General features: G+C 31.8%; 2 protein-coding genes across 2 annotated transcripts; one reads left to right on the plus strand and one right to left on the minus strand.

Moving 5' to 3' along the window:
* The first annotated feature begins 10,529 nt into the window (after positions 1-10,529).
* LOC105160830 (Adenine nucleotide alpha hydrolases-like superfamily protein) lies at positions 10,530-11,741 on the plus strand. The gene is made up of 4 exons (XM_011078332.3): positions 10,530-10,901; positions 11,011-11,102; positions 11,183-11,301; positions 11,418-11,741. Exons 1-4 carry the CDS (start codon positions 10,724-10,726, stop codon positions 11,494-11,496), a joined length of 468 nt encoding a protein of 155 aa, XP_011076634.1. The 5' UTR covers positions 10,530-10,723; the 3' UTR covers positions 11,497-11,741.
* A 1,002-nt stretch (positions 11,742-12,743) lies between these two features.
* LOC105160842 (acyl-acyl carrier protein thioesterase TE3, chloroplastic) lies at positions 12,744-15,701 on the minus strand. Its single transcript, XM_011078343.3, has 5 exons — positions 15,444-15,701; positions 15,235-15,329; positions 14,975-15,087; positions 13,668-13,763; positions 12,744-13,051 (listed from the first exon to the last, which is right to left on the minus strand). Exons 1-5 carry the CDS (start codon positions 15,617-15,619, stop codon positions 12,935-12,937), a joined length of 597 nt encoding a protein of 198 aa, XP_011076645.1. The 5' UTR covers positions 15,620-15,701; the 3' UTR covers positions 12,744-12,934.
* Between the last annotated feature and the right edge of the window lie 9,582 nt (positions 15,702-25,283).

The following is a 25,283-nucleotide window of genomic DNA, read 5'->3' on the forward strand; positions in this document are numbered from 1 at the left end:
CAGTGAATCATCTGTACAATGACTACTTCATAATTTAATCCAGTTATTCATCAAATAAAAATGTGTCACAATCATTTACAACAACTCAATCATTCAATTTCATTCAACAACGAGATCAATCAATTAGAAGCATGTTATAATCGTCTCTACAATTCAACTTTATTCACCATATGTATCACACAACCATAGATAAAATATATAACAGCTATTTCATGAGACAACCGTATAATTCAGTTAAGTACATGACGATTTCTGATCAAGTTCACAGATAGATGAGTAGATACATATATATATAGAGATACAATTAACTATATATACATACCTCACTTTCTCAACTATTTAAATAGTAGAATAATGTGTTGCATCTTGAATGTTATTCTCGTGTCCTATAATGAATTATAAAATATATAATCAAGGAATCGTTAATATTGTAATTTTTCATAAACCATTTGATCGTATTCGTAGACTTCTCACTAATTTCTGAACATCTCCTTCTATGAAATTCGAATTTTTCTTCCGATTCCTTCTACATAAAGTAGATTCGATTATCTTTCCATCGTATATATGTTAATGTATTAAAACTAGTGCTTATATTTTTAAATGTTACTTTTACTGCCCCTGAATCTGTATTCCTCACCGTATGCGTATTTCTCATTAATTAAATCACAACTTTATTTATAATCATTAAATACTGTTGTAATCTAATAAACTAGACATAATTAGATTTTCAATGGTTTATTATTGGTATTTAAAATTATTGGAATTAATTCTATTAAAATTTATCTTTGTCATTCACTTGATTTTTTCTTGACAGGATATCTGTTTCAACTTATAAATTTTTCTAAGACAGAAATAAAATTTATGAAGATGCAATTTTAACATCACATATTCTCTTGTTTCTCTAGTTTGATTCATTATAAGAATCATACCAATTGGATTTATAAATAATTAGTTGTTTAAATTTTATTACAGCCTGGTCCAGACTACAACAAATTCAAATCCACTGCTTTAAAATTCTCCCAAAGTTCATATACTCTTCCAAAAATCACCATTTTTAAAAATATAAACTCCTATGTGTTCAGTTCTATTTACAAAAGAATTATGTATATTGAACCAGTATAACTTCAGTTACAAGATCTTAAATATACTATATTGGATTTCCCATAGAAACAGAGTAGTAAAATATTTTCTTATTTTTACCCATCAAAACGACAGATTCAGCTCTGACTCAAAACTATAAAGTTTTATTAAACACCCTAAGATTTTCATAGAAGCAGAATTTACTAAATTTGGACTGGTATATCTTAAGATAATAACGATGTACAGAGACTATTTGAAAATAGACCCTCTCCTAGCGTTCCTTCCATCTTTATTAGTGCATCTTCCTCAATTTCAATTCACACCCAACTCCTACACAAATTTGATCAAGACGATGAACAAAACTTACCTTATCAGCTGTGGAAATTTATTGATCTTGATAGTAACAGAAGCAAACACCAAAATCCCTCATCCTCTCATCTCTTCTCTTCGCTTCTCTTCTTTTTCTTCTCTTTTCTCGTCCTCTCCTCTCTTCTCTTACCTTTGTTTGAATATTAAAGGCTGTGCCGTAGACAAAATCACTGCCTTGAAAGCGAAATTTTGGTATTACCGTGCTGCAAATAGTATAAACGGTTCGCTCCGCAAGATTAACAAAGCTATAACTCTCTTACACGCTCATTCGTGGTAGAGAGCTTGGAAGGGTAAATTACATTTGTGGTCCCATAAGTGGACCTCTCTCTAATTTTGGTCCCATGCTTTGGCCAATTAGCACATTGAGTTGCATATGTGGCTTTTTTTCCAATTTGAGGACCAATGGGGGATTCGTCCAATTGATAACGACAGCTGCTCTCTCCATCAGGTCGTTAGTCACGCGATCTGCACGTGTGAAAAACGTAACTCCAATGTTTGTTTTGGCAGCAAATAGAAGTAAAAAGAAAAAAATTACCTCAGTAAAAACCCAAATTTTTTCCCTTTCGTTTGACTTACGCTGTTGCGCTTCCTTCACACTAAAAATTTCTAAGATTCTTACTTTGATCTTCACTCCACCTTAGAAACTAAGAGAGTCCCTCAAATTTTTTGCTATCCTAGCGAAAAATACCCCAACATTTTGAAATTTTGTGAAGTGTGAAGTGTCAACCATTGTTGAAGGCAAGGATTTGGTGATTGGGTAACTGAAATAGCTCTATGCGATCCCAAAGAAAACGAAAACCCTTCTCCAGATTACGGTATGTATGCACATTTGAACTCAGGTTGTTGCTTTTCCACCTTAAATAGTAGAAGAGTGCTGCTTTTTTCTATTATTTATTCTGATTCTTGACCCGAGATGTACCGTTTTTTGTTTTGCTAAAAAGATTCTTTGACAATGTGTTGGATGTTTTGGCTTTTTATGTTGTTGTTTGGTTAAAAAATTGAGCCTTTATTGTTGCTTTCTGTAGGGAGTTTAAAAACCCCTAGTGGTATCTTCTTTTACAAAGATTGGAGTATGAAACTATTACAGAGGTTGGAGTATGAAACTTATTAAATATTAAAGGCCAATATTACAGATCTAAAATAATAATAACAGTAAGATAAAGGATAAATGAATAACAAAGTTTGTATGAAAATGGTTCAGGTATAAGCCAAATCCAATAAAAAGGGAACACGATCACTAGACATCGTACCCACAAAATTGACCCACAGTTGCTCCTCACCATAAACTTTTTCAGATCACAAAGATCTACACGAAGAACTTTAGGAGAAGGAGAAAGAGAAGAAAACATAATTTTTGCTCGGTTTCTTATATCTAATGGCCGAGGGTTTATCCCCTATTTATAGGGGTGAATATTCGGTAGAAAAGGAAGGCAAGGGTGGTTTTCCTAAAGCTATTATCTTCGTTTAGAAAAACCACCACCATTACGGCGGTGGAAGAAAGAAAGTAGCAGCTATGGAAGAGAGAGAGAGAGAGAGAGAGAGAGAGAGAGAGAGAGAGAGAGAGAGAGAGAGAGAGAGAGAGGGAAGAAGAATAGTGGGATTTGGTTAGGGTTAAGAATATATAGTTAGTCACCTGCGTTGTGTCGGGTGTAGGGCCTCCAAGTGGGTCGATTCTAGGTGGGTCTCCAAGTGGGGTTACCAATTTGTTGGGTCATTGGGCCACAAAAAATATAACACTTTCACATGGCTACAGTGAGTTGGTCCCTCACTGTATATATGTGTATATATTTCAAAAAATTTGGCAATTAATACTTTTGGCTACTTTTTTAGCTCTGTGTATATATATTGAACTTATACTATCTGAGCATGATATTTATTAGTTTTAATTATTTCAAATTATTTGTCTCCAGTTGTTGATTTGAAATTACATCTTGGTGGATAATTCTGTAGTAATCCTAGTCCTGTTGATTCTAAAAGGGGGTCCATCGTTGTTTATGATTATGTAGACATAAATTGTATTTGTCCAAGTTATTTGGATGATTTGTGTTTGAAGTTGGGGTATGTAAATGGGTATAACATGTACTACAAGTTGGGTGAACATGGATTTCAACTTTTATGTTCTGCAGATGATTTAGTATCTATTTGTTTGGATCATTATATTGACAAGGTGGTTGATGTGTACTTAGATGTAAGGATAGATGATTTAGGGGCTGAAATTAGGTCTTCCAGTGTTAAGTTTGAAACTAATGAGAAGATTAATATTAATGAGAATGATACAAATCAAACTGACTCTGAAGATTTTGAAGACTTTAGTGACAGTGAATATGAAATGGGGGAGAGTGAAGAAGAAAATGATGATGAATTATCCAATGAAAACACAAATATGGATGTTGAGTGGACTGGAAACAATGATAAGGATGGGGGATGTGAAGCTGATGGTGCGGTTGAGGGGATCAAAGGATCTAGTGATGAAGATTTTGATGGTGGGAGGGTTTGATACTGAGCAGGGGTCTAAATTTCCTATTCTCAACAATGTTGATACATATGACCCAAAATTTGAACTTGAAATAATATTTTCTAACAAAACTGAGTCTAGATTGGTTGTCCATTCCCATGCAATAAAAACTAAAAGGACACTTAGAATTGCAAAAAATGATGGTAGGAGAATATATGCTAAATGTGGTGCTGAAGGATGTGATTGGAGAATTCATGCCCTGAAACTTTCAAAAGAATGTATATTTCAGATAAGAGAGTACTATCCTAAGCACAAATGTGGAGTGTCATTTACTGTAAAAAATTTGAAATCTACATGGTTGTCAGAAAAATTAGAAAGTTAATTCAGATCAAACTCTAAGAGAAATGTCAAAGGCTTCAAAACTGATGTAATAAAAGATATCAGAATCAATGTGTCTAAATCTCGAGCTTACAGAGCTAAACAGAAGGCAATTGAAAACATTGAGGGTAAGGCAGAAGAACAATATGGGATGTTATGGGATTAAAGAGATGAATTTAGAAGAAGCAATCCAAGATCCACACTAATTTTAAAAGTAAACAATGACATGGATGCTGCTGGTGCAAAAACTTTTGAAAAATTTTATGTATGTTTAGAGGCTTTAAAACAGGGATTTAAGTCAGAGTGTATGCCATTGATTGGTGTAGATGGATGTCATTTAAAGAATCCATTTGGAGGGGTGCTGTTAACAGCAGTTGGGATAGACCCCAACAACAACTAATTTCCTATTGCATATGCAGTGGTAAACAAGGAGAATAAAGATAATTGGGAATGATTCTTGTTGCCGTTAAAAGTTGATCTAAGCATAACCAGAGAGCATGAATACACTTTCATATCAGACAAGCAAAAGGGATTGCTTCAAGCCTTTGATAGTGTGTTTCTAGCATATGAAAATAGATTTTGTGTTAGACACTTGCATTGGAACATGAAGAGGGCTTGTTTATAAAAAAACATTGTGGAAATGTGCATTAGCCAGTACAGTGCCACTTTTTGAAAAAAGAATGAAAGAAATGGGAAAAATTGACAAACATGTGCTTGCTTTGTTTTCTGGCAAACATCCTTCCCAGTGGAGCATGTCACACTTTTGGTACTGTCTCAAAGTGTGACATTCTTTTTAACAATTTATGTGAATCATCAGTGCTACCATTCTGAGTGCAAGGAAAAAAAATTATCTTGACAATGTTAGAAGAAATAAGGGCGTTGTTGATGACTAGATTACAAGAAAATAGAGATAGGGCATATAAGAAATGATATGGAAAAATGTCCCAAGATAAAGAAGATTGTGAAAAGAATATAGGAAAGGCTGGTGATTGCATACTTATTAAGTTAACAGACTTGCACTATGAAATCTCATACTATAATGGTTCCAAATATAGTATGAATCTTGGGAAACATTCTTGCTCATGTAGAAAATGAGATTTATGTGGTATCCCTTGCAAGCGCGCAATGTCTACAATTTGTAGTCTAGTGAAGGACCCTGAAAGATTATGTTGATAAGTGTTATTTGGTTTAAACATTCAAAAAAGTGTATAAGCATGCTATATATCTAGTCAATGGGCCAAATTTATGGAAAAGAAAGTCAGTTGGAACCACTTATTCCTCCCAATTCTGGAAGAAGTGTTGGCAGACCTTCAAAAGCAAGGAGATTGCAGCTTGATGAACATGTTCGAAAGCACAAAAAAAGAGGCCAAGGAAGATCACTACAGTTAAGATGCAGAGACAACAATGGATCATTATATGTAGCCACTACAAAGAGACGGGACACAACAAAAACTTCTGTAAGAGGAAGAATCAACCACTTCCAACAGGACCAGTGGTGAGTTTTCAATTTAAAAATTTTCAGCTTCTTATTGTTTTATTATAAACCTATTGAATGTTACAGATGCTTGTTGTTGCTTTGTATATTTGTAGGTTTTAGGAGATCAGTTAATCCTTCAAGGTCTTCAAGATCCACCTCTGACTCAGGATTCTGAAAATGAACCTGTAAGTGCAATCTACTTCGAACTTCCTTTACATTTTTTAAAAATTTAAGTGTTGAACCATTTTTTTTTTGTGCGATTCAAGCATATGATGGCAGTGTTGAACCGGCAAACACCCCAGTACTTGCTAATGTTTTCTACTTTGAAAGCTCTCATTTTTCATAAATATATGATCTTAGCTTGTTCATCTTTTCATAAATATATAGGTTTATCATGATCAGCCCATGCATGAAAGCTCTCAACTTCCACCAACGACTGAGGATTCCCAAACCTTACAGAAATTGACAGTAAGTGGCAATTACTTTTCCTTATTTCAATTTTTCAGAACTTTAGTACACTAATACTTGCTTTGTTGCATGCTAGAAAAAAGATTAGTTCATAATACAAATCAAGCAAAAAAGTAAGAGGACATCAATTTCTAAAAGGTACCACAAGCAAGCGAAGGAATACAAGTTCTGCAAAGTGCTCCTATTACAGGACCAATTTCAGGAGTCACCATAAGAGCTCATGTTCCCTTTAGTACAAATCATCCAGCTGTTCCTTCTCAACCACAAACTAGATCGAGTTTCAAAGGTTTGGTTCCCACCTTGGACAAAGATGGCAAAAAATATGTTAACATGAGCAACTTGGCTTTAGTTGTATACCTAAAGAGCAAGAAAAAGTGATGTGCTAGCAGTGGATCAATACTTTTGGTTATATTTTTTTGTTATGTGTTGGAGCAAAACAATGGTACTTTTGGTATTGTTTTTATTATGTTCTCAAGCTATTGTAACAATACTTTTGGTATTGTTTTTGTTATGTGTTGGAGCCGACCAATGGATTATTTTGTATTGTTGAATAAAACAGGGCATTGTTCCATCTTTAATGACAAATTGAGATTTTTTGGTGTGGAACTTCTTTTGGATTATTTTTGTGTTGAACAAAACAAGGTATTTATTTTCTGCTCTTGCATCTATATGTTCTTTATTTTTCTTTTTCCGTCTATGGAGGCAGTAGTGGCTTTTCTTATTTCTAGTTCATTCATACATTTTCTCTAGATTGTATGACTATTTGTAACTTAATACTTTTATGTGTTTTTGAGACATACAGGTGCTAAGTACATATGCCAAAAAGAATTGAGAACCATGATTTTATACTTCACTTTGGATAGCCTTCTTTTACAGGATTTTTTCAATTCATTACTTAGGTTTTGCTTGAAGATGGAATATTAACCATAACATAACATCGCCTATAAAATTACATATTGTCAATTACAAAACAACAGGATGATAGAATACAAAATACAAATTACATATCCTAAAATTAGCACCCTAATATCGCCTAATATGTGAAAAATTGGATCATATACTCCAAAAAAATATTGAGGAAGATTCAACAAAAATAATACTTAAACAACACTATAAGACAAGATACAACCAAAAAATAAACTAAAATAATTTGTCTTTGTTGCATCTATGCAATTTTATTGTCCATTTTATTCAATTTTTGAAGCAATCCGGGTATAATAACATTTGCCCTTGCACACTTGACGGGTCTTCCCAAAGAAAGAAACCACACCCACTTCTTTTTTTTGTACACCCAGAAACCTCCTACCTGGGTTGTTGTTGGTCAATGAGGTTCTTCAAAATCGCAAACCTTCCACAGTGACAAAAAAACTTCTCTGTTATCAGTCATATTCTGTGATATTTTTCTACTAAGTGCAAGAGAAAAATGAAAAAGATGTAATAGCTTTTCTCACCAAGTTGCTGATTTTCCCTCCAAATGTCTACATTTCTCTCCACACTTAACAACAACTGACGGAGAGAGCAGCTGCCATTATCAACTAGACGAAAATCCCTCAATTGGTCTTCAAATTGACAAAAAAAGCACATATTAAACTCAATGTGCGAATTGGCTAGTGTGGGGGACTAAAATTGAAAAAAGATCCACTTATAGGACCAAAAATGTAATTTACCCTAGTTTGAAGTAACGAACAGAGGAACACTCAAAAGAGGAAGAGAGAAAATGTAAGAGGAGCACACAGAAGGGGCGGCTCAAATTTTTTTGTATGAAAAATGCATAAGAGACTGAAGCTATTTATAGAGGAGCAAACTCAGTTGGTTGAGAAATTCGAACCCTTGACCAGCAACATAAAATCAAACTCTTCACCAAAGTTAAAAATTTCCTCTTTTTTCCACCGCATCTCCCTCTTGTTTTCTTCTCTTTCCTCTGTTTTTTCCCCCTCTTTCTCTCCTCTCACCACCTCCTCTCTCTCTCTTTTGGTTTTTCTTCTCCCTTGAAAAAGTGAATAGGATACAATTTTATTATTCTCTTACCTTGAAACCAGTACACAGATTACCTTTTATAGTGGTCATGGAAATACAAGAAAAGGGAAAAATACATGGATTGTTTACATCATGCAATGTGATATTCAAATCTTCTAAGTCAATCCCTTGATCACGTTTTTATTCTCCGAATGAATTGAAATTAGCTGTGGATCTCCCCCTAATATACCTTCCATATGTTGAATCATATCAATTATGTAATACTAATAAAAAAAAATTAATTAATTCCTCTGAAACTAAAAATTTTGGCTAAAATACTAAAAAATTGAGAGATGATCATGATGATTTAATTAATTTGAATATATAAAAAAGATTATTGTATACATTTTAAAATAAATTGATTAAGTATATTTTTTATGGCACGTTTAGTTAGGAATTTAAATGTAAGACATATCTACTAATTTTATATTTTATCTTAATATTTTTCATATTGCTATATTTTAATTTTATGAGAGATTGAGAGTATATACAATAAAAAAGATATATTTTGTATAGTTGTGTTTGTACCATATCGTGCCTATATCCATACATTATAGATCACACCTAATGTTATAAGAAGAAAATGACTCGTCAGTACCACGTCCACGCAGTTTCCAGTCAGTTCATATATGTCCACTAAGGACTGCTCATTGTAGCGCAGCGGTCCCGGACAGGGCGATCCGTGCGGTTCACATTCCGTGGAAGAGAAGGCCCATATTGATCAAGGCCCATATTGATCAAGGCCCAAATTGGAGGTCTATAGCTGTCGAGTACGTGTGGATGGCTTAGGAAATAAATACATCCGGTGGTGGAAGTGCTTCGCGTGCTGCCCGTGAGTGTGAACAGCAGTGGCTCGTACTTGGCTCAACAAATTAGTGTGTCTCGAGCCGCCTCCACCTCTTCTCCCTCACCGTCCGGACCCGGTCGCCTGCTTTCCTCTCTCATAAATACAGTAAAACCTCTATAAATTAATAATTTTGGGACCATAAAATTTTATTAATTTAGAAAGATATTAATTTATCGGTAAATTAATATTTTATTAATTAAAAGAGAGACTTTTTAAATTTAACAAATTTAGTACATATATATTGAAAATAAATGAATTCATATATGTTTCATTGATTATATTCATGCATCGACCAATTTTTTGTAACTAATCAAATATATTCATGTATAATATCAATTCATTGTATACAATTAACTATTATATTCATCGACGCATGTATCAATTCATTAGAATTACTTAAATATACATATTTACATTAATTTGTTGCATTTAAATAACTATTATGACCAATTAAATATATTCATGCATGATTAATAAAATATATACTATATAAATCTCAATATGAAAATAAAATAATTCATAACACCAACCATGTCTTCTCATCTAAAAGGCATCCAAAATCATCCATGAATGATCAAATGCGTAAAGCATTACAAACTTTATATTTTAGCAAATTACCATAATATTTATAATTGTAATATTTATACATTATTAATTTAGAGTTTTAATAGGACCTAATATTTATGAAGGAATTCTTCGAAAAATTGTTATCTTATTATCTTATCGAATTTGATGATTTTTTACAAGGCCCAAGTCGGGACTGAAAGATTTTATTATTTTAGAAAGTTTATTAATTTATAGAGGTTTTACTGTATTAATACTAATTGAGTGGTAGAAAGAGATATTTCAAGATCTTGTGTTCTGTCATTATGGCTTTTTCTGTGGCATTAATTATCACAAGCCTTTGATAAATGCAAGCACTTTAGAGCTCCATAGGTTGTCAAGTAATACACATTCTATATCACCCAGGTTGAAGAGTCTGGAAATTTTGCATAAAGAAGCAATAAACAATAGCATAATACTGCATTATGGGCGGGTATACATACAAACTGTTCAAATCTTGAACCTATTAATTGAAACTGTTGGATGTTTCTTCTAAACTGTTTTGATAGAGATCTAGTCCATCGGAACAAAATTTTGATGCATCTTTTTCACGATTGTCAAACGATCTTCACTAGATTTCAACACGGAAAGAGCAAGTTTTGCTACCGAGAGATCAACAAAGCAGCCAATCTTTTAGCACAAAATGCTACATTGAGTCAAAAATAAGAAGTAATATTAGTCCCCCGATATCATATTTTGATGAATATTGTAATTAATGATGTGATGACATTTTGGGCATAAAAGTCTATATGTACCAACTCTATCGTTATCATATGAAATACTACTGCTACTTCAAAAAGACTTGATTAATATCATAATAAAAAACATTGACGCAGCAGGTCTAACATTGACACACCTGGGGCTTTCTAGGGACATCTCCATAATAGTTAAACCGCTTCACTCTCTCTCTCTCTCTCTCTTCTCTATTTTGTGCTTATCTTAATCACCCGACTAGAAATCCACCACGCGATCACACAGTATCACTATTTCTGATTGAAACGGAGTAAACCCTCTGAAGAACACCAAGAAAATGGATGGAAAGAAGAAGGTGATGGTGGCAATCGACGAAAGTGAGTGCAGTCACTATGCTCTGAAGTGGACCCTCCAGAATCTTCGAGACACCATTGAAACCTCCAACCTTTTCATCTTCACCGCTCAACCTGTTGTCGACCTCGGTTATCTTTACGCTTCATCTTATGGTGCTGCACGTATGTATCGCATCTCCTTGATTAATTCCCCGTCAATCATCTCTTCTTTCCTTGTCAAACTAACCTGATCAGGAATATTCTCATGACAACTTTTGTTTAATATTTGCAGCTGCTGAATTAGTTAGATCTATTCAAGAAAACCATAAAAGAGTTGCCGAGGCTTTGTTAGAGAAAGCAAAGGAAATCTGCAGTGAATATGGGGTAAGTTCGACCTGTTTTGATCTTTCCTTTCTCCCAATGTTGTTCAGTTTATATCTTCTAATAAAAAATATATATATCAGGTAGCTGCTGAAACATGTACAGAAGTCGGAGACCCTAAGGAGGCAATATGCAAAGCTGTGGAAAATCTCGACATACAATTACTTGTGCTCGGCAGTCATGGTCGCAAAGCTTTACAGAGGTTACTTTAAATACCGTCACTTGCTTTTATTTCTCTTTTTCATTATACAGGCTTTGTCCGTGGATCATAGTACGTACTGATGAAATGAGCATCCATCTTTCCCTGTTTTTCAATAGGGCTTTTCTTGGAAGTGTGAGCAATTATTGCGTGCACAATGCCAAATGCCCTGTTTTAGTAGTGAGGAAAAAGGAGTGAAATACGTAGTCTCCAGGCATCCGGGGACAGACTCCAAGCGTGCGGGGTGGGGATGCATGCTTCTATATATGTCGAGAGGAAATTTGATGATTTTAATGAATAAGCATATTGTAATCCTGATGTCGTTTCTCTTCTGTATAAGTCGCTGTTGTGTGGAATGCTACGTATAACTCTGTATTTTCGAGATCCTTCGATATCATTGTACTTTCGAGATCTATCAAGATTATTGTATTTTTGTGATTGGATATATATTTATTACTTGCCTAAATATTCAACACTTCTTTTAGGGTTAATTATACCTAGCCTCCTATACAAATATAAAATGTAATTTCATATTTTTTAGATGGTCTAGATAAAATTAACTTTTTTTATGATTATTTTTTAGGAGGACGATTTAATCAATGCATATATTTAGGAAGTGATTTCTTATAACAAAACATTAAAATCACTCCTTCAGGATCAGTGGTCCAAGTTGTCATTCCTGACTGGAAGCAAAGACGCTATTCTGCATTGTTGCAATTAGAGATCATTGGAAGCTATTAAATCGTTATTAACTGATACTAGTATATGCGGCGTATAACTAATTTTATTTTTAAAAATTATTATTTTTTAAAAATATATATTAATTGAATAAGTTAAAATATTTTTTGAAAATAGAAGAAAGTTATGAAAATTATTATGAAACATGTCAGGAAAAAGTCGAAAATACAAAAAAGATACTATTAAATTGCATAAAGATATAAAAGGGAAAAAGGTCAATTCATGAATATATCATCCCTTTAATCATGATTTGACTTTATCAATAAATTATTTTTCATGCAAATTTAAAGTTGATTTTACTTTATTAAAATCGATCAATTTATTTATTTAAGGTGTATAATTTTATTTGTTATGAAATAAAATCGTCGTAAATAATTATTACTGGTCATAATTAAACAAAAATTATGCAAAAACTTAGTTTATCCACTATGAAAAGAGATAAATGCAAATTATCCCCCTGAACATTGGAAAAGGGCAAAAATAACCCCTAAAAATATAAAAGGGCAAAAAGCCTCCCCAACCTTTTAATAAAGAAGCATATTACTCCCTTCACTAGGCAATGTAGTTCATTCACCCATTTTTGCGGCTTATCTATTTTGTTTGTAACCGGTCATTTTTACACCTTACAGACACTTTGAAGTTTGAATGCACACATACGTATATATAATGTTGCATGTTATAGTAAAGCCAGTCATTGCGACTTATAATAACTGAACAACAAAAAGCATATAATTAACCCATAATACATTTTCTTGATTTCTTCGAACTGCAAAGACTACAATTTATTCCTTACAACATTATTTTGCATCTCATATAAACTTCATAGACCACATGAGTTGGTACATTTATTTAATCTGTGAATTTAAGGAATGACAGGAGAGTAAGTGGTGGTGATGGATCAATTGGATCTGGGGTAACACAACTCACTGATCTCAGCCAGCATCTCAGGAGGAATACGCATTGGGCGATAATTCTTATCAAGCCAAACTGTGGTAGCTCTCGCCTCCAGAATTGGCTGTAGAATATCCAAGAGTTAATCATATTTAAAACCCATTTGATTAAATTTTATTTAAAATATTATATAGATATTCTAAAAATTTATTAATTATATTAACATATATGATTAAATAACTCGAATTAAATTAATTTGTTAAGAAATAAGTCGGAATTATTTTTTTCAAAAAGATAATGTAAACTGCATTGAGCTACCGCCTCATATTTTAGAAGGACTTACTCAAAGAGATTTATGTACTTTTTGCTTTTTTATTCATTTCTCACATACCCCCTAATATCCAATTTAAAGGATCTCTCTCTCTCTCTCTCTAAAAAGTAGTACATCCAAAGACAAATTTGAAATCGTTTCTTATTTTCTGAAACTTATCATTTTTTCTTCAATAATCATACTATCCATCCAAATATTGTGATGAAGATCCAAATTTCTTATTAAGTGATATAAGATTATTGTTTTAAAAATATGATAAATTAATATTATAATATTTTAAGTTTGCAGATATCGTAGGTACGTGTATTATAAAATTTATCCAAAAATCCAGTTTTGTCAATCTAATTTTGCTCTTATTATTTTTTCCTTGCGAAATTCAAATTGGATTTCAAGGTTGTAAATAATGAACCTCTTTATTTGGAAGCTTGACGATGGATTGCACAATGAATAATCGAGTCTTGGACCAACCAGGTATCCTGTTCTTCACCAAAAATCTGTCTCCACCCTATTAACAATAAAAAAGAACTATGAGAGACGAGGCATGCATGACTAGGTAGGAATTTATCTTTTTTCTTTTTTCTTTTTTTGGTCATTAAAAATGTTCGATATAATTATTATATCATAAGATCAATTAGGAATAAATTATAAATTAATTTATAAGTATTAACTATCAACAATCAATCAACTATTATATTATAGAAGCAATGAAGTTAATTCCGACATATATTTGCAAAAGTTCCTATTGTATAATGCATCTTTATACATGCTATATTTATAAAGATGACATCATTTATTTTATTTAAAAAAAAAATTTGTACGTATAAATTACAATCAACTTTCTCAAAATTTGGTATAATTATAAATACACCTTGTTGTTTGAGAAATTACCAATATATCTTCCTGATATTAACGATATTCTAACAATTAATTAGCTCAACTCGTTAGTCTTCCTTAAATTTTCATCTATATTTTATAGTAAATTGACCAAAATACCCTTGTAGACTTTTAAATTATAACTTATTCTTTTAAAAGAAATTAGACTAAGTGGATAATTTCTTTTTTTTTTTTACCATTTTTCAGATATTTCTATCCACCTCATCAAAAAACATTATAATTTTATAATTTATTTATTAAAAAGAAAAAAAATACAAAAAAGGACAAAGTAAACAATTTCAAACCTTCATCCAAGGATTATATAATTTTATCAAGCATTTAGAGGACATTTATAATTTTTCAAACAATAAGATAGTATTCGTAATTATACCAAATCTCAAATAAACTATTTGTAATTTACCCAAATAAAAAAAAATACCATAAGATCTAGAATAGAAAATTCAATGTATTCTTTTACGTCCAAAATCTACTTCCCATATATTCTGCCTTATGCGAGAGAAACGAAAACATAGAAGTTTGCAACAAATGCTTAAATATTGCAATCTTAAAATTATAAATCGAAGTAGGTACGTGAAAGAAATATAATTTCATACTGATCATACCATTTGTAGTTCATGACTAGATACATATTAACGGGTCGAGTTCGAAAACTTTTATTCAAAGTAAATTTAATATACTTATCATATGATTGATTATTTTTCATAAATTATAATCAATCACAATACAAATATATTACACTTGTTATATAATTGGTTTAAGTTTAATCAAATTCTATTTGAGTTAGAGTTTTTCAATAAAGCTTAACATATTCGAAAACCTTACCCTCAAAGCCGCAATAAATTTAAATGATAACTCTGTTGTAGCCAATGAGTACCCACTGCCGGAAATCACATTCGGATCTGCGCTGCTACATTCTCTCATCATTTCATGACGCGCTGTCCGAATTAAACACACACGACACGACACAACAACGTCATACTAATTAGTATAATTATGTGTGGGAACAAAACTCTTGAACAGATTGAGCAAAAATGAAGAATTTGGGGAAGAAAATATTGATTGAAACATATGAATAATATCACCATGTTGGCAGTAATTAGCATAAACTGCATTGTTAACAACCCCGAACTGATCGATCTCGTAGTCCCGTACACTGAGTTCAATTTCATGTAGCCACCTACATACAGCACACAACAAACAATATATAAAATAAAATTCCATGTTTTGGTAAGAATTAATGAATAGTTATTGAGTGTTTAATCATATATTATAAGTTGATATATGCAGGAACCTGTCAGCTTTCGATTCCTGGACAGGATGAATAACTGTTGATAATTGGGCACGATTGACGTGGAGACGTGGCCTGGAAATGGCAATAGACTTTGGCTGAGGATTGTTGGGATTGCTAAGTGAAGGTGATGTGGGAATGGTGTTTGGGAGGCAGGCGAAGGACAGTGACGCTGACATTTTCCCGATGTGTTTTAAAATTAAGCTTGCACGATGATGAAGTTTGTAATGAAATAGATCTCTTTGGTATAGATTCTTTTAAGTTGGAACATCTATTTTATAGATGTTTCATCGCATCCAAGGGCCCACTAATATTAGTTGTTCTTTCTTTTTTGGGGTTTGGATATCCGACGGATTTATCATCTGAAATTATATCTTTTTTTATAAAAATGATGAATTTACATTATATAATACATTAAATATTGAAACTATCAAATATTTCAAAATAAATAAACGGATAATAAATAATAAACTATAAAATTATTATGTAAGTAGACAGACTCCTTGTACATCATTGAAAATATGTAAAACATTATTGAATATATCAATAATTTTAAAATAAATAAAGTAATAAAAACCATAAACTACAAACTATTATATAACTAACATAGAGACCCACCTAAGACTCAATTCCAAAATATCATATAAATGTAAGAATTCTGTGGATCTCCATCTTTTACCATTAATGAAAATACGACCTCATTCGTGTTTCTTTCGCATTGGTGTGACTTCTAGAAAAAGAAGAAGCTACACTACTATTACAGTAATTATGGAAGTCACACACCTATAAATGATATGTACATCTTCTATACTACAAGATACTATAATTTATTGCTATTTAAAAAAAAAATATTCTCTCTATTATATTAATTCTAATGCGAGTTAATCAAAAAATATATCTGATAATGTTATTCCTCCATAATCACAAAATTATCAAATAGGGCAAAGATATGTGTAATTTTCATTGAGCAGGTCGTACCCAACTCGATCAATCTGGAACCCCGAAATGATAACCATGAAAGCCTTCACCATCCAAGGACTCTCAAAGTGATACGTGGCTTCTCACGAGCTCTGACAATTGGCTCTCTAGCAATTGCTCCATTTAAAAAGGTATGTATTAATTACTTTGAGATCGAGCTATGCAGCTCCATTGAACTTCAAACAAAATCTAATTTAAGTATAAGAAAGTTTTAGTTGAAGGTCACCTTAACAAAACTAACAACTTGTGTTGTGAGTCAATCCCTTCATCCAGCTCGAGGATCTCAAATGGAACCCTGCTAACATGTATAATTGTTAGATCATCAATAATCTTGACCAGAATCAAATTCAAATTTTAATATTGTTTAAAAAAAAAAAGAAAGAAAAGAAATCCCACTGCATGAATTAAAGTGTGTAGCTAATTATCCCAATGCTGCCAAGAGAACTTCGGTCCTATCAGGTTAATTCCAATTCTCAATACACACATCATGATTGATTTAATTATCCTACATTATTTAGTTAATTACTATAAAAATTTGTTATGTTGTATGGGTGAAATTAAAAGCGATTTGTTTACGTGCGTGCAATCTATATGTAAAAGTTTAACAGTAATGCAGATGTAACTAATATTAATTCATCCATGCATGAAATTTCAGTGTATACAAAAATATATAAACATAGGCTTTTGTTCCTCGAATTGCCCGATGACTATATGTCTAGGTTACCTAATTAATTAAACAGAAAGTGCAAGCTGAGTACTTCAGGACAGGCAGCTGAAACTACAGTGGTGGCGAGTGAGGGGCGCTGCTCTCCTATATAGGGTTGGTAAGTTTTGGCTCTCTCTCATAAAGTTATGACGAATTATAGCTAACGAGTGTTTTAATTTATTGTTATATGTCCTCTGCTATAATTATTCAAAATGGTGTTTGACTGATTGATTCTTAGAGTAGATGGATAGATGTGGAAATGAATGTGTGAACTCATGTACAATATAACATATATATATATATGGATATTTTACTAGAACACAACTTGCCGAACTTTTCATTCATTTATAACTGATTAGTAGCATTATCTTCAACTACATGTAAGAATGACACGTATTTGTTTTTTATTTTTTTTAAGAAAAAGGAAGTGTGATATTTTAATATAATGTGATTACGATAAGGATAAGATGCAAAGAATTAAAATACTTGCTTTATCTAATCATGTTAATCATAATATTAACAAATAAAAGAGTAAAAGTTATTATATTTTGATACATGAGTTTCGTTATTGATGTTATTTTAATAATTGAATAATTTGAAATGACTCAATTAGTATTCAAATGTCAATTTTCTGTTATCTTTCTATTGCAATGACCTTATTAAATAAATAATTAACAAATATACCAAAGAAAAAATTTGAATAAACTTCAACCAATATGTTTTCTCTTTATTTGGACAAGACTTTCAAATTTTATATTTGATTATCAAACTCGATAATAATAATTTTTTGTGTTATTTTTTGCTGACTTTTGTTGAAGAACTTTAACTACAATGCTAATTTTTGTATTGAAATTGACTAGATAAATCTAACTTGAGAATTAGTCACGTTCATTGAACATATATGTATAAATATATATATATATATATATATAAATATATTTGATTCAATGAAACGATTATTAATATACTGAATAAGTAAAGCAGTAAAGTGCATGACCTGAGTTGTATACCGGCAACGCAGCACCAGATATACCAATCATTCAATGACACTACCATCAGTCAGTTCGCCATCGTCATCCAGATGTTTCATAAGGTCTTCTTCAAGATCCTCCTCCAGTTCGTTTGGTATCATTTCAGCTAGCTGATCTATATGCTCTCTGAGGACATCTACATCGTACGAAGTTGCTAGTTTTCTCGTTAAAGTTGTTCTGGCTCAACCTCGTGTTCCGCCATCAGAGCTTCTATCTCTTGTCGGAGAATTGAGTTCTTCCGATCCAACTCGTCAGCCCTTCGTTTAACCCCATGGTGGTAATAGGCTTGTTTTAATACATCGTTCCATAATTCCTCCGTTTCATCAAGAATGTCTCGTAGTTGTTGTTGTAGTTCAACAATCAGACTAGTGAAACGTTCATCAGGATTTGACGACACAGAAGGCTAGGTCTGGTCGGAGACGCCATCTCAACTAAATATCAACACTTAACCGAATTGCAGTAAAAATGCTTGTCTTGAAGAAATTAAACACCCTGTGTCAAATGTTTCAGGTACAATGTTATTTCTCTTAAGATAAGAGGGTTTGTGTTTGTTCAGTACACCACTACACTGACGAACACCTTGAAAAATACTTAGTAGTCGTTTTATGGAAACTTAAGCTCAAAAACTATGATTTGAGAGCAAACACAGAGAGACGAGAGAACTTAGAGAGCTCGAGTGGTGTACTCGGAATGCTCGGTGTTCGGTGTTGGTGTGTTGAGAATGAAGGAGTTGCGGCCTTTATAGGCACTCCTCACCCAACATCATTAACCTCGGCATTAAACAGGACATGAATGTGCTCTTGCAATCGTCAGAAAACAATCGGGAAGGGTTGAAACTGCCGGCGGTTACAAAATGGCCAATCAAGACTTTTAAATGCTTTTAAAGCATTTTGATTGAAAATTTTCATATTCGGTTAAACTCAAATGTTTCTGATACAAAAAGATATATTTTGAGACTGAGATATTCGCCCTCACATCCTTGTCTGGATCTGAAGTCTGGACAGGTTGGGGGAGGCACGCATGTGTAGTGCAACCCCATGTTGAAAAATCTCCATAATACTTCAAACACAAATATGAATTTGAACTTAATATAAAGAGTTTATTGAACTTCCTATGTGGGACTAAGAAGTATGAGTATACCATACTCATCCTCACAACACTTTATATACTTATCAATTCCTTTACTTTTTCCATCATTTTCCTATATGAGACAAACCACTTTTTCTTTTGCTTCTCAAACAAATCTATGGATTTCTTCATATAATTTAAAAATTACAACAATCCCCACAAATCTAAAGATTTGAACTCAAGTTTCTTTAACTTGCTTTCAACAATGGTACCGTTTGATTTGAACCGTTGTCTGAGTTATCTAATATCAACAATCACCAGGTCAAATGGAACTAAGTCTTGAATTTAAGCTTATGAGTGTGACATCGTCTATCAGTAACAATAAGCCACCGGTTTTGTATTGATTTTAGGGTTGACACTTAGGTCATGTGACATGATCATGTTCATGAATGCTTTCAGGAATAACCCAATTTCTTAGTTGTGGCCAAACAACTGCATTCACGTAGTTGGGCTTCTCCAGAGATACACTTCTAGCATCTTGTTTAAAAGACTTACCTTATTCAGAGTTAAACACTTATTGTACTTTATCAACATATTCTAAAATTATAAATACAGACTTTTAGATACAAAGTATCAGTTTATGCTCTGACATACCGTACGACTTGTTAATACAATATTGAACTTTCTTTGTGGGATCTTCACTTAGAAGGTTGGATTGCTACAAAATTATATCACTGATAGATCTTCCCATTCCCAATTTGGATTTATATACTTGTGGCAGATCCAATCATTTCGTCAAAAAATCAACCACATTGTCCTTTGTTCCCACAAAGTCAATGCCTATTACTCAGTCTGACACTATTGCCCTTATAGACTTTAGTCTAACTTGGATGTGTTTTTTGGTCTTTTGGTTGTATTTACGATTCCGAACCTTTGCAATTGTGATTTGACTATCACAATATACAACAATAGGTACAAGAGGCTAGCTTACAATGAGAAGTTGTTATAACAACCCACATAGCCATTCCATCTGGTACCAGGCGTATGCAATGCACATAACTCGACTTTAAAAGTAGACTGGTTATCAAAGTCTTGTTTCCAGACTTCCAAGAGACTACGCCCCCACCTATGGTAAAAACATATCCTAAACACCCGTTGCTACCGAAGTTTTTGGCTATCCAATTAGCATCACTATATCCCTCGAGAATAGCAGGGGATCTGCCATAATATATGGTCAGTACACCATGCTCTTCAGGTACCTTAATACCCTATCCAAAGCTCCTCAATGGGTTCTATCAGGACAACTAGTGTATCTAGCCAGTTTTGAGACAGATAGGATATATCTGGTCTCATACCATTTGCCAGATACTTCAAACTCCCAATAATTTGGGAATACCTTAGTTGTGCAATCGGAACACTACTTATATTTTTTAATAGAGCTACAAAAGAATAATAAGGCGTCTTAGCAATTCTACTGTTTTAATAACCAAATTTTTTAATTATCTTCTCAACATAATGAGATTGATGGAAGTTGCACTGCACGCGCGGGTGGTGCGATTTGGGGACTTTTTGGCGTCCTTGCATGATTTTTTGTTGTCTTTATGACTAAAATGACCCTATTATGACTATATAATAGTTTTTTAGCATTTTCTTACTTCTTTTTAGCTAGTTTTGAGTACTTTTTTTTTGGCATTTTCATCTCTCTAAAAAATTAAAAATTTTTATTTAAATATATTTATTTAAAAATCCAAAAAAGAGTATATAAAATTTTAATATTTTATAAATTTAAATGAAAAAATTAAATTAGAATCACAATACAAAATTTAAAAATATTAAGAAATATGAATATTAATTAATTATAAAAATTATACATTATTAACCAATTTAAATTATATATTAAATAAATTATATTTAAATTTAAATTAATGTTATAAGTATTGAAAATAAAAATCTGATACCTTTTTATTATTTTTAAAGTTTTGAAGATATTTAAATAAATTATTTAAATTTAATTCATTTCAAATTTTAGTCATTTTTAACTTTTAAATTTAAAAATTAAAAAGAAAAATTGCTATGGAGGCGACCACTCTCGCCAAGATCTGCGCTAGGCGACGTTGCCTTCGCTCCCAATTTGGGTAGCTCATAGTCGCCCAGCACAGATCTGGGCAACCGCAAATCCCCCAAATTCGGTGGCAATTATGTTGGGGCACAATTAGTCGGAGTGGAGGTGGGGGACGAGTGGAAGGTATAATTTTATTTTTTACAATATATATTTAAAATTATCAAATCTAAACTCTTAATTTTTTTTATAAATATAAAATCTAACACTTAAAATTAGTTGGTTAAATCTGACGGCTCTCATCTAATCAATAAAGATCCAACGGTTATTAAAATAATGAATAATGTGTAAGATGTAAGATGTAAGGGCATAATAGTTATTTTATCAAAAAATTAATATCGTTAGTCATATTTAATGGAGACGAGCAATTGAGATATATTTAAGAAAACATAACGAATTTTTTTACCAATTTCTAAAACATAAAGGAGTTTCTTGCTAAGTCTAAATACTGGGAGGTACTATGCAGTTTGGCCAATTTTTATGCAATTAATGTAGAACGCCATCCCCCTCCCCCCATATCTAAAAGAAAACCAAAACATGACAACACTTGTATTCTTCATGAATCTCAGGGGTAATCAAATCTCACAACAATTGTTAATTGTATGAAAACATTTCAACAAACACTTTTACTGCTTAAAACATATCATATCAACTATAATCGTGTTATATATATATATATATAATATTTACACATCAATCAACTATCATTGTTATAATTTTGTCTCACCATCAGCATAAAAAAAAAACAAAAATTATCATTTCAATTAAACTATTTTTCTTACTGAGATAAGATAAAATGAAATGACAAGCAATCGTAACCAAAGTTAACATGTTTCCAATTACCAACTTGGAGCTAGCTACTTGTAATTTGGTAACCCAGTTCGTTGGAAATCTCGTTTGAGAATCTTCATAGATAGTTATATTAGGTGGGCTCTAATATCATGTCGTGGATTCAGATGGACTGATCCATTGCTATTTGGAGAGTAAGTTAAATAAATCCTATAATTTAGCTTCATTCTCTAATGAGCTTAATTTTCTAAAATCATTACGGAGCGAAAGCAATAAAATTTAAAAGAATAACTGAAAAAATCGTTTTCAATACTAAAAAAAAAAAAAGTCAATGTTGGTAAGAAAGAGTATTTTACTTTTGAATGAATTCTCATAATAGGACTTGTAGGTAATAATAAAAAAATATTTCTAACCTGATCCAACAGGCTTATAATAGGCTATATTTTGGACAATTCAAAAATTATAAAACTCGACCACAAAATGTCCTGACACTAGGGATAACTTAAAACCTCAAAATTCGAAAAAAAATATATAAAAGATGATTAAATTTTGCTGAAAATAAAAAACTTTAAAGAAATGCTCGTAAAAGTGGTCAAACCAATAGAATTTCTGAGTGACCTCAAAGCATCATGGTAAGAGGGTTAGATTTTTCTCAAAAAGATTATTGTACTATGCATAGTCCCGTAATTCAATCCAAATTAAAATTTTATCTCCGTTTGAACCACACATTTTTTACTCACTACATCTTGAATGCAAAGCAAATACACATTCTTATTCTACATCAAATCAACAGTAATTGTATAGATCATTTCTCATTACCAAACTATGTTTAGTTTCCCTTTATTTATACTGTTTAAGTTTGTTTTTCCAATATAGAATATTTTGCTTTTCCGGCTCTTGTCTTCTTCGTCTTTCTTCTTTCATTAACAGTAATTGTACTAAATCCTATGAGGGGTAGATTTGTGTGCACGTAGTTGGAGGGGCACTCATGGCCACGAACGCCTCTAAGTGGCCACCCTTGCATACACATAATATCCACAGCTCTCTAGCAAGTGTTGCACAGAACATTCGAACTGCCTATGTAAAATATCGTCCACGTAAATATTTCTCTTTAGTTTTTCCGAATAACAAAGCATTGTGTAGTAAAAGAATCGAAACTAAATAGTTGTGTCTTGGACCTTTACCAATATGAATACAGTGGTGAGGTGGGAAATTTGCTTTAATCCTATCAAATTTTAATTAATTAGATGGTAAATAAAAATATTTAATTCACAATTAAATTATTATAATAATCATTACTAATTAAATAAATACAATAATATTAGTACAATTAATTCTCACAACTTATTATTCTGAGGACGAGGATGGATTGAAATTTACAAGCAAGAATTTTGGTAAGAAATATTATCGGGTATTGAAAAAATTACAAGATAACAAATTTTTCTTCTTAGTCAAGTAGAAATTTTGTGGTTCTAATCAGTAGAGAGAGATTAAAAATGAAAATGTTAAAAAACTTATTTTTAAAACACATTAATGTAAACTTTGATTATAATTTTATTATTAGGCAAGACAATTTTAGACTTAAAATTTGATAGGCTAATAGACACAAGCCGAAGCCAAGCCATTTCGGCCGCTAGAGCTCGATGGACTTGTCTTCATTCCTGCGTGAATATATAATTTATTTTTAATAGGAGTTTTGTTGTTTTTTTTAATATATTCCGTGGTTAAAAATATTAATATATTATATTAAAATTTGAGTTTGGATATATTGAATAAAGTGGGAGAGAACTGAATCTTATAAATAAATTTAGAAAAAAGAAAAAAAAAAGAATTTTACTAGTCCATGGAAAGAACTGAAATCATACAGAAGTTTCCAGACAAGATAATCTTAATTAAGATGTTCGTAAGCTGGAGAACATACAAAGTAGCTATATATATAGGTTTCTTTTTCTTATGATCACTTACCGCCCATATAATTGGTCGGTCGTAAAAGACAAAATTAGGTATGTGAAGATCAAGACAAGGACGTGGGGAAATAAAAATATTTCTTTTTCTTTAAATAAAACAAAAAGAAAAATATTTGTTGATATAATATATTTGCAATGACCTGACAATTTTAATTGGTGAATTCCATTTTACCACCTTGCACTATGATTTTACTAATTTGAATGATTTTACAAATTGATTATAAGACAAGGACGTTGTGATGATTTTACTAATTTGAATGATCACAAATTTTTCATTACGTATTTCTTAGAATAAATTAATTATGTATAATTCTGAAGCCATGTATTTTGATTAAAAATTTAGATATAAGACATGCTTATTTTATGTTTTATCTTAATCTTTTTTTATATTACATATTTTTTAATTTTATGAAAATTTAAAAATATATAATAAAAAAATATATACTATATATAATTATACCTATACCATTTTGTGTCCTAATTTTTTAAAATTTTTTATATGACGTATCTGTAACCACGCATTATAACATTATACTGACGAGAGAGCAAAACTACATTTTTATATAATATGACTGTATTAATTAAAGTAGAGGACATAAAGTTAAACAAACCCTAATCTAGTTTTATTTATTTAAGAGTCGGACCACATTTTGATTTAGTTTTTATTCCATTCATTGCATGCTTACATCGTTAATTAGAAAAAAGATGAGAACCCCAACTACAATTAATCATTTATGAGATAGATTGTTAGGTCTATTTAATTCTTTAGGTAATTAATTAATTAATTTGATCCTTGGATTGGGCGACTCATATTTAAAAGCAACCCCGCGTCCAAACGACAACCATATGTCATTCAAACACTGACGCCCCCCCCCCCCCCCCCACCGCCTACACAATATCATCCATAGCTATATATATATATATATATATATATATGTCCACTAAAATTCATGGAATTTTCTTTTTTTTTTAAATTCTTAAAAGAAGCTATATAATTAATTACATTGTAATTCAAATATCTGCATTTGAATTGAAGTAGTGGAAGGTATGGGGTTTAATTGCGTCAAAATTCTGGGACGTCCTAATATGATATATATGCATTAATTATAATTAATTAATTTCCGGGTAATTGGTGTGTGAGTTAATCCCAGCACATGCATGGATGGCCTGAATATGATCAAATTC

Source organism: Sesamum indicum, linkage group LG1 (genome assembly GCF_026168435.1).
Source record: "Sesamum indicum cultivar Baizhima isolate 11 linkage group LG1, ASM2616843v1, whole genome shotgun sequence".
NCBI classification, from domain to species: Eukaryota; Viridiplantae; Streptophyta; class Magnoliopsida; order Lamiales; family Pedaliaceae; genus Sesamum; species Sesamum indicum.

Bases quoted from the DNA above. Each gene is read 5' to 3' on its own strand.
- LOC105160830 (XM_011078332.3), top strand. From the start codon at position 10,724: ATGGATGGAAAGAAGAAGGTGATGGTGGCAATCGACGAAAGTGAGTGC. The intron at 10,902-11,010 runs GTATGTATCGCA...TAATATTTGCAG, and splicing joins TTCATCTTATGGTGCTGCAC to CTGCTGAATTAGTTAGATCT. The intron at 11,302-11,417 runs GTTACTTTAAAT...GTTTTTCAATAG, and splicing joins GGTCGCAAAGCTTTACAGAG to GGCTTTTCTTGGAAGTGTGA.
- LOC105160842 (XM_011078343.3), bottom strand. From the start codon at position 15,619: ATGTCAGCGTCACTGTCCTTCGCCTGCCTCCCAAACACCATTCCCACA. The intron at 15,330-15,443 runs GTTCCTGCATAT...TGCTGTATGTAG, and splicing joins CAGGAATCGAAAGCTGACAG to GTGGCTACATGAAATTGAAC. The intron at 13,764-14,974 runs GTAAGGTTTTCG...TATTGTTAATAG, and splicing joins AATTTATTGCGGCTTTGAGG to GGTGGAGACAGATTTTTGGT.